Genomic DNA, 13,113 nt, shown 5'->3' on the forward strand with positions numbered 1-13,113 from the left:
GCTAGGAATACAACAGATAGGGAATCTGCCACCTGGGCGACTGCCCTAAATGCAGATCAGTAGTGATTGACTGACTGACTGACTGACTGACTGACTGACTGACTGACTGACTAATTGAGACAAGATAGTAAGATCCAAGCAGTAGAAATGAATTTTTAAGAACATCGGTTAAAAAGACAAGAAGAGATAGAATTCAAAATATTAAAATCAAAGAAGAGCTAAATATAGAACCTTTAGTTTGGAAGATACAGAAAGCAAGACTTGAGATGGTTCAGACATGTAAAAAAAAGAATGGGAAAGGAACAGGTAGCAAGAAGGGAATTGGAAAGAGAAGTTAAGGGAAAGAGACCACTTGGAAGACCGAGAAGAAGGTGGATGGATCAGATTTGGAAGGACATTAGAGATGCTGGATTGGATGTGGCGGAAGTAATGGAGCAGGAAAAGTGGAAGGACAGAAAGGAGTGGAGGAGGCTTGTTAACCACACCCGGGCAACTGGAGTGGGACATTGATGATGATATAAGAAACTGTAGGAAAGAAATGGTGAACACAGGGTTTGTGAAGAATAAAGAAGGAGTAACACTGACAAAACCAAACAAAAGAAATAATGAAGAGATGGAAAGAATATTTTAGTGAACTGCTGAAAGTGAGAAACCAAACATGTGGAGAAGGCAGCGTAAATAGAAGCACTAATAGAGAAGGAATCAGACATTACAATGACACAGGTGGAATGGGCAGTTAAAAAGATGAAGATGGGGAAAACTGTAGCCAAAGATGTGACCAATGCTGCAGGACCAGCGGGACTCCAGTGGACTAATAGAATACTCAAGTGTGTATGGAGAGAGGAAAAAGTGCTCGAGGACTGGGAAAAAGGAGTTATAATACCAATATTCATGAAAGGAGATAAGAAGAAGTGTGGTAACTACCAAGGTATCACTATCGTTTCCCATGTTGCCAAGATAATGGAAAGGATATTGTAAAGAAGAATTACAGAAAAGCAGGAAAGTCAGTTGGATTCAGAGTTGGAAGGTCAATACTGGAACCCACTTTCATTCTGAGACAGATCATGGTAAAGAGCTAGGAATATGGGAAGGATATAGAACTGACTTTTATAGACATAGAAAAGGCATATGATAACATCCCCAGAACAAAAGTTTGAGAAAGCCTGACACACAGCAGCTTTGGCAAGGAACTAATAACAATGATAAAAGCAATATATGATAACTGAGAGAGGAAAGAATGAATGCAATGATGTTTGCTGATGATGATGTGATCTGGGGAGAAGATGAGGAGGTGGTATAACAATAGCTGAATGTACTGAATAGAAAGATTGAACAATAGGAACTGAGGATTAAAGTGGAGAAGAGCAAGACAATGGTGATGAGTAAAAAAAAAAAAAAAGGAAAAGGAGCTATCAAAATTAGAGACAAGGAGCTAGAAATAGTAGAACACTTCAAAAACAGTGTTTGGGAAGTGAACTGACAGAAAATAGAAGAATGGGTATGGAAATTAGTAGAACAACACAATTGGGGAGTGCCTTTTACCACCAGGTACAGAGATTAATATGGAATAAAGATGTACCAATGAAGGTTAAAGAAGTAATGAACAAGGTATATTACTTGCTTATAATGACATATGTAGCAGAAACCTGGACAATTACTTAGAGGGATGAGAGTAGAGTACAGGCAACTGAAATGAAATTTCTGAGGAGTATGGTACAGAAGACAAGGAGGGATAGAAATGAAAACATGAAAAAAACTATATGTGCAAGAACTAAATGACAAACTGGAACAGAACAGATTGAGGACTGTGGGTGAGAGTGGGAATTAAGGAAGATGATAGAAGAGATAGTTTGAGGAAGATAATTAGGTTTGTAATGGAGAACAGGTATGAAGATACGTCTTCCTTAATCAATATATGGGATATGGCAGGCAAGAGGGAAGGGAAGGGAAGGGAAGGGAAGGGAAGGGAAGGGAAGGGAAGGGAAGGGAAGGGAAGGGAAGGGAAGGGAAGGGAAGGGAAGGGAAGGGAAGGGAAGGGAAGGGAAGGGAGTGGGCCAACGAGAGGTAACGGTTGGGAATTAGTATGAGACACCGCAGCTAGATCAGCAGAGGGAAGATGGAGATCAGGGAAATGTTACAGAGGAGGTGCGAGGCAAGAGGAAAGAGAATGGTAGGAAAGGGAAACATAGAGTAGAGAAAAGGAAGAGGGAGGTGGAACAGGGTAGTGATAGGGAGAGAATGGAGGAGGAAGTAGGTTCTGCAGGCATCAGGGAAGTTAAGGGAGACCAGGAGAGGAGGAGATTTGATAAGGAGGGTGGGGATGAGGCTCTGGCATGGGCAACTTAATTGTCAGGCATGTGGGGGAAAGTATGCGAAGGAAAGGAAACCAGTTTTTCTACCCCTATTTCTTTTCTGACTTCAACATTTCTTACTCTGTCTCACCTTGTCTTCACTACCATATTCCTGAGGAACTTCATCTCACTGCCCTGAATTTTACTCTCATCTCTTGCTGACAATGTCCCAGTCTCTGATGCATATGTTAATATAGGGGTATTATACATTATCTCTTTACATTTCATAGGAATGTTCCACACCAGGTTCATTACATTCTGGCAGCACGTATTTCCTCGCTTTTACTCTTCTACAGGATGTCTGAGAAATCCCCGTACCCCTAGTTTCATACGTTTCATATTATAGTAGAGTACTTACATATAAAAACTATGAATCCAGGGAATCTGTATGTGCACCATCATGCCTTACACAGAGTTCTATCCATCTTCAAGTCCTCATTGACGTCGTGCGGAGCATCTCAGGAGTTATGGAACGAAAGGTTGACTCCATATTTTGGTGCAATTTGTCATTAGTCGTGTACCGACGTTGAGCCACATGGGACTTGATTATTCCCCATAATGAGTTGTCTGGCGTGGTAAGGTCCCGGGGTTCGTGGTGGCCATTTCAACGGGGCTGGAGATGTTGGTGAGCCACGGCCAATCCAGTTGCCTTGAAATGGTTCATCAAGGAACTCGCGCACCTGAATAGCAAAATGTGCTGGAGCCCCATCCTGCTGTAACCACACATGACCCATGATTCCCTTGTCTTGAAGCTGAGGTATTAACCAAGACTGTAACATATGCAAATACGATTTTCCATTCACACACCCATCAAAAAAATACGGTCCACACAAGTGACATGACGATATCCCGGCCCATACCATAACATGAGGGGGTTTCCTTTTCAACTCTTGCACATAATGAGGATTTTCCTTAGACCAGAAAACCACATTCCTCCTATGTGAACTATGATATATCACACATTCATCAGAAAATAACACTCTTGAGCGAGACACAGCAGTTGGGAATTGTGCCAACAAAGCACGGCAGGCTGCAACTCGTTGCTCCATGTAATTGTCAGATAATTCATTCACATGCATCGGCCTAAATCCTTTCATTTTCAAATCTCTTTTAACGTGGTCATGCATTGTTGACCGCGGTATTTGAAGTTCAGCTGCTCTTTTGCGAATGGATTTCAATGGAGACTGCTCAACTGATCGAACGACGATGGCACACGTATGATACTAGGGGTACGGGGACTTCTCAGACACCCTGCCTGTACTGATCTCCTTATCCAACCTTGCATCTTGCATTTTTCCACTTTTCAAATATTTGAAGTATTTAACAACCTCAAGGTTTTGTCTCCTGATACTAATGATTCCTTTTCCTTCTCTTTCTCCTCTTGTCATCAAGAATGGTTTGCTCTTCTCCACGCTGATTTTCATACCAGTACCATATTTCTCAATATTGTCATTTACTGAAATTTACATATAATGATAAAAGCATTTACAGAAAAATACAAAAGTTGAAAGCTAGAAATGCAGCTGAGATTGATAAACATTTCTGGGGACTGGGGATATATTAAAGGCAATAGATTAGGACATGGACTATCTCTAAAATACGTATTCAATTATTGTTTCCATGAAGGAACAATACCAAATGAATGGAGAGTTGAAATAGTAGCTCCAGTATACAAGGGAAATGGTTATATACACAAAGCAATAAGATAGAGATAATGTACAAGACAGTCAGCTTGACGTGTTGTTTTGTAAGATCTGGGAAAGCATTCTTTCTCGTCAGACATGTTTGCAAAATTACTAACTGGTGTGATACAAGGCAGTGCGGGTTTAGGAAAGGTTATTCCAGTGAGGCTCAACTTGTAGGATTCCAGCAAAGGTATAGCAGATATTTTAGATTCAGGAGGTCAAATGGACTGTATCACTATTGATCTATTCTATTTTGATAGGGTAGATCATTGGAGATTACTGATGAAAATGTGGGCTATTGGACTAGATGGAATAATGGTTGAATGCATTGTTACATTTCTAGAAAATACAACTCAATTAGACTAGGGTAAGTGTTATTTGACCCTCTATTAATGATTAAGAGTGCCTCCCCCCACCTTCCACAAGGCAGTATTATTGCACCTTTATGTTTTCTTATATATCCCACTGTCGGCAGCCCTGAGGATGGTTTTCCGTGGTTTCCCATTTTCACACCAGGCAGTGCCTTGATTAGGGCCACGGCTGCTTCCTTCCTAGCCCTTTCCCGTCCCATCGTCACCATAAGACGTCTGTGTCGGTGCGACGTAAAGCCAATAGCAAAAAAAGTATACATAATATCATAGATAAGTTAGGTCAAAAGCCAGTAGGAAGAAAATTCATCTTATCTTAATAACTGATCTCGCCTATCCCTTGGTACACCAAATTCATCCTTTGGTTCTTTAAAGCTACAAATCTGTTGGCGATGTCTTTATAGAATGTCTGTTTCTTCATTAACTGCTGTAGAAGTTCTTTGTGAATTGCAATATTCACTAAAGAAGAAAGTCTCTCTTCTGAAACTATGTAACTGAGGTATGTTTTTATACATTTCAGACAAAAATGTTTCTATTCATGGATGCTGCTGTAGAGGATATGCTTAAATGAAGAAAAAAAAGCTAGGGCAAACTAGCTGATAACAAATTATGACCATCATCACTACTACTCCAGTATCATCACCACTAAATGAAGTAATAAAGTAATCAGCCACGAGATTCACACTATCTGACCAAATAAACACTGGGAGATTATTTATTCTTAGGTGATGATTTTCAGTAGACTTACATATGGAGTGGTCAATCATGAAATGAGGTTACCAAAACTTGTTTTTATGAGAAATTCTCCTTTCATGATTCATATGGAGTGGTCAATCATGAAATGAAGTTACCAAAACTTGTTTTTATGGGAAATTCTCCTTTCATGATTCAATAAAAGTGAGACCATACTAGTCCTAGTTTCCACTGCTATTGGTCTTAAGAGATTTCAAAAGTGATGCATAGACTGAGTTCATCATAAGAATACATGGTAAAAACAGACAAGGGTTTTAAGAACTGTCTCAAGCAATTTTCAAACATAACTAATCAAGATACAAACCATTATTAGCTGCCACAGTTCGAGGTGGTGGTACAGGTGCCAGAGCTACTGGATATGTGCAGTCAGGTAGCTGATTATCGATTTGCAGATGATGTACTTTGGCATGAAGTTGCATCTCGTATGGCATTATTTTTGCTTCCAGCCAAAGTCCAACCTATCAAGATAAGAACAAACATAAACTGACAACTAATGCATGGTATTCACAGCAAATTAATTAAACAATGTTCCTTCTTGGTTAAATATGATTCTTAATGGCTAAATCTGCAACCTGAAATCTGGAATGGGAAGTGTTTAATTATTATTTACATAAGGATTTTCTCTTTCTTCCAGTAACTGTTGAGATGTTGAGAGATTTTATACGTTTCAAACAAGAAAAGTTTCTATTCATGGATGTTGCTGTAGAGGAGATGCTTAAATGAAGAAATAAAAAAACCCTTTGCATCTTTCTGTTCTGGTGCTCTACTTATTTTGACATTAGTGAAGTCCCTATAAAAGGAGTATTATCAGTAGGATAACTATCCATCTGGGATTACTCCACACAGTCCAGGAATAGAAAAATAATCAAGAGAGCAGGCTATGATGTAACATGCCTGGGAATTTATTTAATTCAATAAATTCCATGAAATTAATTTTCTAGTCCATAAGGGTTAGTGTGTACTTTGTTACAGCAGATTGTTTTAGCCATTTGCGCCAACAATGATGTACGTATAATACCAAAATAGTTTGTCCATTGTGAGCCTCCGTGGCTCAGACGGCAGCGCGTTGGCCTCTCACCGCTGGATACCGTGGTTCAAATCCCGGTCACTCCATGTGAGATTTGTGCTGGACAAAGCGGAGGTGGGACAGGTTTTTCTCCGGGTACTCCGGTTTTCCCTGTCATCTTTCATTCCTGCAACACTCTCTATTCTCATTTCATAGCATTTATCATTCATTAATAAATCACTTTGGGAATGGCGACCCCATCGTACTAACAGCCTATATCTGCTTCATTCATTACATCCCTGACCCTGTCAATGACTGGAAAACAGGTTGTAGGTTTTCATTTTCAGTTGGTCCATTATTGGACATTATACATTTTCCAGCTAACTCATTCCTGGTTGCTAGCGTTTCACCCCAGTGTACTAATTTGGGTCATCAGTTGGTAAATAGCACACCAACCAAGGCGCATGGCTAGTGCATACCGTGGAGGCTACTGCGTAGGCTACATGGAGCCAATGGCAGCGCCAATGCACTATGAGAGACTTTGTCTCGCTTTCAAAAATTGATGCCTGCCTGGCCATCAGATGTTTTGGTAGGTGTGCTATTTACCAACTGATGAGCCCAAATTAGCACACTGGGGCGAAACGCTGGCAACCAGGAATGAGTTAGCTGGAAAATTTATGATGTCCGATAATGGACCCACTATATTGGTACTCACTCACTCAGTACACATATTTCAGGTTCCCTATGGGCATTAACATCTATATCAACAATGATATAATCTAGAGTGCCGGCTATGATGTAATATGTCTGGGAATTTATCTAATTTTATTATCCAATGTTTTTCATTCTCTGAACACCTCTTTAAAAGAGCTTTACGTCTTTCACTGAAATGGCACCAAATCCACTGGGAGCAGCAGTTGTCAGGCTTATTACATGGTTTGGCAAGACTGTATCAAAATACATACATCCTGCTGTGAAAACTAACTCGCTTCATATCTCTGAATGTCTCTGTGTCCTTTCAGAACTCCTGTGTGATCAGTTGTCAGTTTTTGTTTGTCTGTGTCACGTGCTTTGTTAAACAAAGTTTGTATAGTACTACTGCCTTGCTTTAAACGCTGAAGAAATGTTTTCAAAATTGAAAAGTAAATCTGAAAGAGACCATTCCAAGAAGAAATGACTGTGTAGTTATAATGAAGAATGGGAGAACTGGTATAAATGTAGAAAAATTTCTCTGATAAAATGGGATGAACTTAAATCTGTGAAAGTCATGAAAATAGTGAGAAACACCTTTACAAGGCACAGAATTCTTCTCAAAGTAAGTTGCTGAAAGTATTTTTACCAATAAAAACAGAGCAGAAGAAGATAAGGTGACTTCAGCCTAAGTCTCCAATTTCCACTACAATCAACATCAACACTTCTAATGTACACAAACTTCAGTTAACTCTGAAGGGTTTTTCTAATTCAAATTCAAATATTGCTGCCAAAGTGTTCTGTGTATGTACTAAATGCAAAGAAATTGTGTAAAATATCCCTACACTCATTCTGTTGAATTAATTCACAGGAAACTTAGAGAACTTAGAGAATCATTTTTCACTATTTCTAGTGAAGTTTCCAACAGGAAAATATAAGTTTTTTTTCCCTCTTTGTATCCAGTACTATACACCTAAACGTATTAAATCAAAAGTTCACAAAAAAGATTCACAAAAATAAAAGATAGGAATGTATATTTTGTTAAATTAATAAATTTCATTGTTTGTCCGTATTGAACCAAGATTACAACTTTTATTATAATTTGGATCCACCTTATTCATTACATAAAAACTGTTGTTTAGATGAAATTACAACATATATTTCAATCAGAACTAGTTTCGACGCCCTTTTTGAGCCATCATCAGCTGATATAGGTTCTTCGAAAAATTGGCAATCAATTGTGTTCAATTTGACGTAGATAAACTTATGTGACTGCCATTTTTTCCAAGAACCTATATCAGCTGATGACGCAAAAAGGGCGTCGAAATTAGTTCTGATTGAAATATATGTTGTAATTTCATCTAAAAAACAATTTTTTATGTATTGAATAAGGTGGATCCAAATTATAATAAAAGTTGTAATGTATATTTTGCACAACCTTCATAAAGTACATTTTTCCATATCATACATCTAATAATAATGGAGAAATTTGACATATCCTGATCTTGTTCTTAAAAACATTGCTAAGCCACTGTATACTAATCAAATAATATATGACCTAGTGTACTTTACAAATATTCCAGAACTTTAACATACAATTTCAACACATTTTGTTCACATAATTTTCCATGCGATGTTAACATGAATATCCATACAGACAGGCAGACAAAAAATTGAATGAAACTATTTTCAACATTTGTATACCTCATCCAAGATAAATATGTAGCATGTGCCAAAATTTGAAGTGTACAGACAAAATTATACTTTTATTTCCATAGGAGATAGGAACATGAATAGGAAGATGTAACAGGATACACACACTAACAAGTCAGCAACGTAAGGGGAAAAATTAAAAAAGGAGATGAGGACAAACATGAAAACATGAATCTCCTCTTCTTCATATAATGTTGTTTTCTTTAATGAATATTGAATTTTCACGACCACATTGTAATCGAAACCGACCTTCAACCTATTGCCTCGTGTTCCATACGTTTAGTACGTGCTGAAGAGATGTTAAGTACAGAACAAAAATGGCAAACCAGACACCAGTGGGATCCGAACCCACAACCTCCCGATTTCACGTTGGTTGCTCTACCTTTCCAACAGAACAAAGATGGCCTAGGCCACCATAGCTCAATTGGTAGAGCAACCGACGCGAAATCGGGAGGTTGTGGGTTCGGATCCCACTGGTGTCTGGTTGGCCATTTTTGTTCTGTACTGAACATCTCTTCAGCACATACTAAACGTACGGAACACGACCTAATAGGTTGAAAGACAGTTTCGATTGTCTTCTTTACTTTCTTCCAGTTTTTCCATCAAAGGAGTTAGAAGTTAATGATTTTTGGATTATCTTGATTAGATCTGAAAATCTATTTTAAGTACCATGAGGGCTATTTGTCAAATTGTTCTTGGTTGCAGAATTGCAACAGCTATACACTGCTGCAGAAGTCCACTAATAGCCTGATATAGGTCAGCAGGTAGTAAACAGAAGAACTGCAGGAGACTGATTTGGTCAGTCATAGCAATAGTGTGTTAATATAAGTAGTTCAGTCAATGAGCTAGAATAACATAGAGGGGCTGTATGCCTGACATCAGCGCTCCCTGTGGGAGCAAGCTGATAAAGGGCAGCCATGTTGATGGTTGTCAAAACAAAGCGAGTTGGCACGAGAACATATGTTGAGGTGAGAGGGAGATTGGGCATGGATATTGAATTTTGTAAGTTTTCGTAAGTTTTAAGAAGTGAAAAGACAGATTCTCGCTATGAATGCCAGCCATATGCTCAGTGTACGGTTGTACTAATTGGAGTAATAAAACCAAGGATATATCGTATTTTAAGTATTACTGAATTATAGCCAAGATCACTTTTTGTAACTTCTGTTAGTAATTAAACCCATTTTGATGCATATAGAGCAAAAGTGCTGATAGTCACAGTAATCATTTGTCAGATTATGTTTCAGATTTACTTTGAAGAACAAAAAATTAACGGAACAATTGGTTGTGAAGACTAAAAGAGAAAAATGGTATCCCACTCAATACAGTCGCTTATGCTCTGAACATTTTGAAGATAATAACATGTATGAAACAAATGACCAGTCGCGATTACTGGCAAATGCCATTCCAACCCTATTTAATTTTCCTTTACATTTACAAACAAAGAAAATGGAGCGCCCACTGCCAAGAAAACATAACCTCGAAAAGTCACCTATTTCGGTCAAACATACACCAAGCATGATAAATACAGTATTTTACTGCTATTTGTGTAATTTATGCAGCCTTTATTGTAGATTGCACTGGTATATAAAGCTAGCCTACACTTCATACTGGACAACTTTCAAGGTTATCTTTCAGCTAGTAACACCAGTATGATATTTTAATGGGGAAAAAGTGACGTCCCTTACATCATAACAAAGAATAACATTAAACAATTATAATGGTGCAGTACTCATGGGCAGCCTCTGTGGTGTAGTGGTTAGCGTGAGTAGTTGCCACCCCTGGAAGCCTGGGTTCAGTTCTCGTCTCTGCTACTAAATCTGAAAAGTGGTACAAGGGCTGGAATGGGGTCCACTCAGCCTTGGGAGGTCAAATGAGTAGAGGTGGGTTCAATTCCCACCTCAGCCATCCTCGAAGTGGTTTCCCACTTCTTCTCCAGGCAAATGCCGGGATAGTATCTAACTTAAGGCCATGGCTGCTTTCTTCCCTCTTCCTTGTCTATACCTTCCAATCTTCCCATCCCCCCACAAGACCCCTGTTCATCCTCCTGAGTGAGGTACTGGCCCTTCTCCCCAGATGTATCCACTGACCCAAAGGAACATGATCCAAGACACTGCCCTTGAGGTGGTAGAGGTGTGATCCCTTGCTGATTATGATTAAAATGAGGATGTGGCCTATTGTAGGTCCCTATCATTTTACGGATTTCTGTCATAAATATTTATGTCCACGGTTTTTATTACAATGTACGCTTACAAGTAACGATGTTTAACTAAAAATGTTAACATCCTGTAATGTATTGAATAGGTTGGAGTCCAATAAATTCTCTTATATTATTAATGTACGCTTAACCGCAACAGCCAGGTAGGGTAACGCTGTTGTTCTGTTTTCTAGGCCTATTCATATGTCATTGTGCGATGATTTCGAACTACCCTAAAATCAACTGTTCGTGATATTGGCCTCATGCTGTACCATGATGAAGTGGCGGTATTCGTAGTCTATGATTTTTAATGCTTGAAGATTTCAGCTAATGGTCTTTAATTCTGCCCCAGTGAATCTAAAATGAGTATTTTCTACACTTTTTGTCATTCCAGAGCCACGCCCAGTTGCTTGGGTGACCACAGGGAACATGGCGGACGTTCGTTCTATTAGCTTCACCCAAGCAGTGCTTCCGCCTCTCTATGTTATTCTAGTTCATTGAGTTCAGTATTTCACCTCTGTATGTTTTCCTTTTTAAACAAAGAAATTTAATCTGTTTTAACTTAGAAGCATATTAGCATTCAATGTCATAGACCATTTTGGCAATGTCCTACAGTTGATTCACTTAATAAGCATGATATTTATATATTAGTCAACAACTTTGGCAGCAACTGAGATCATTTGGAACAATAAAGGGTGCTGGAGAAAATATTGTTCTGCAGACAAAATGCAGTCTTGAAACAACAGGTCACAAAAATATGCACAGATATCAAACAGAATGGAAATGTGGTTAGCAAAGGGGTTCAATTTTGACTGCAATCTGCCACAAAGAAAGAAAACAACTCATCTTTACTAAAGAATAATTCATTCAATACTTGATATACTTACATCCATGTCAACAACATTCGTAGACGTTTTACTGCTACCAGCCTTTAACACTGTTGGTTTTCTGGAAATATAATGGAAAATGAACATTAGTAGTACAATAATGGAGGACAAGCACACAGAGGTACGAAAACTGACGGTTGTTATGTATGAATTATGTTTTTGGGACTACTGGTAGCAGAAGGAAAAGACATAAATACATATATAAATTAGCATTATAGACTGTTATGCCTTCCAGCATTCAGTCTGCAAGCCTCTGTGAACTTACTAACGCTGCCACAATCCTCTATTTGTAACTAGTTCTGTGGCCTCGTTTAGTTCTATACCTTTATCTTTAAATCATAAGAAACTGAGTCTAACTATCAGTGTCTTGGTCTCCCTCTACTTGTCTTACCATCCATAACAGAGTCCATTATTCTCCTGGGAAACCTATCCTCCTCCATTCACCTCACATCACCCCACCAATGAAGCCAGTTTATCCGTACAGCTTCAGCCATTAAGTTCATTGCTAAGATAGCCTTTATCTCCTCATTCCGAGTGCCATTCTGCCACTGCCACTGTTCCCACCTATTTGTACCAGCAACCATTCTCGCTACTTTCATGTCTGTTACTTCTAACTTATGAATAAGATATCCTGAGTCCACCCGGCTTTCACTCCCATACAGCAAAACTGGTCTGAAAAAAAAAAAAAAGTGATGTAAAGAAAGTTTTGTATGGGAGCTGACTTCCTTCTTACAGAATATTGTTGATTGCAACTGCAAGCTACCTGCATTAGCTTTACTGCACCTTCATTCAATCTCACTCACAATACTACCATCGTGGGAGAACACACATCCTAAATACATGAATTTATCTATCTGTTCCAGCTTTGTATCCCCAATCCAACATTCAATACTCTTGGATTTCTTACCTACTGACATCAATTTAGTCTTGGAAAGGCTAATTTTGATACCATTATCATTGCACCTATTTTCAAGTTCCAAGATATTAGACTGCAGACTTTTGACACAATCTGCCATTAAGACCAAGTTGTCAGCATAGGCCAGACTGCTTACTAATTTCCACCTAATTAAATCACTCCCTGAAACTTTATACCTATCAGCAGATTAACCATGTAAACTATGAACAACAAAGGTGAAAGATAACAGCCTTGTCTAACCCCTGTAAGTACTTTGAACCAAGAACTCATTCTACCATCAATTCTCACTACAGCACAATGGTGAACATATATGCCTTTTATTGATTTTAATAATATACCCTTAATCCCATAGTCCCCCAGTATGGCGAACATCTTTCCTCTCAGTGATCTGTCATATGCTTTCTCTAGATCTACGAAATATAACTGTCTATTCCTCTCGTAACATTTTCCAATTACCTGACAATCAATCAATCAATCAATCAATCAATCAATCAATCAATCAATCAATCAATCAATCAATCAATCAATCAATCAATCAATCAATCAATCA

General features: G+C 38.5%; 1 protein-coding gene across 1 annotated transcript in view; it reads right to left on the reverse strand.

Annotated features, from left to right (window-relative positions):
- Positions 1-13,113, reverse strand: part of LOC136885511 (intermembrane lipid transfer protein Vps13) — a 1,358,975-nt gene that overhangs the window by 163,897 nt on the left and 1,181,965 nt on the right. The window contains exons 53-54 of the mRNA XM_067158109.2: positions 11,648-11,708; positions 5,462-5,615 (exon numbers count right to left, since the gene is read on the reverse strand). Of these exons, the coding sequence (XP_067014210.2) occupies positions 5,462-5,615; positions 11,648-11,708 (215 nt within the window). The remainder of the gene's footprint in view (positions 1-5,461; positions 5,616-11,647; positions 11,709-13,113) is intronic.

This window comes from Anabrus simplex, chromosome 1, assembly GCF_040414725.1.
Source record: "Anabrus simplex isolate iqAnaSimp1 chromosome 1, ASM4041472v1, whole genome shotgun sequence".
Classification (NCBI taxonomy): Eukaryota; Metazoa; Arthropoda; class Insecta; order Orthoptera; family Tettigoniidae; genus Anabrus; species Anabrus simplex.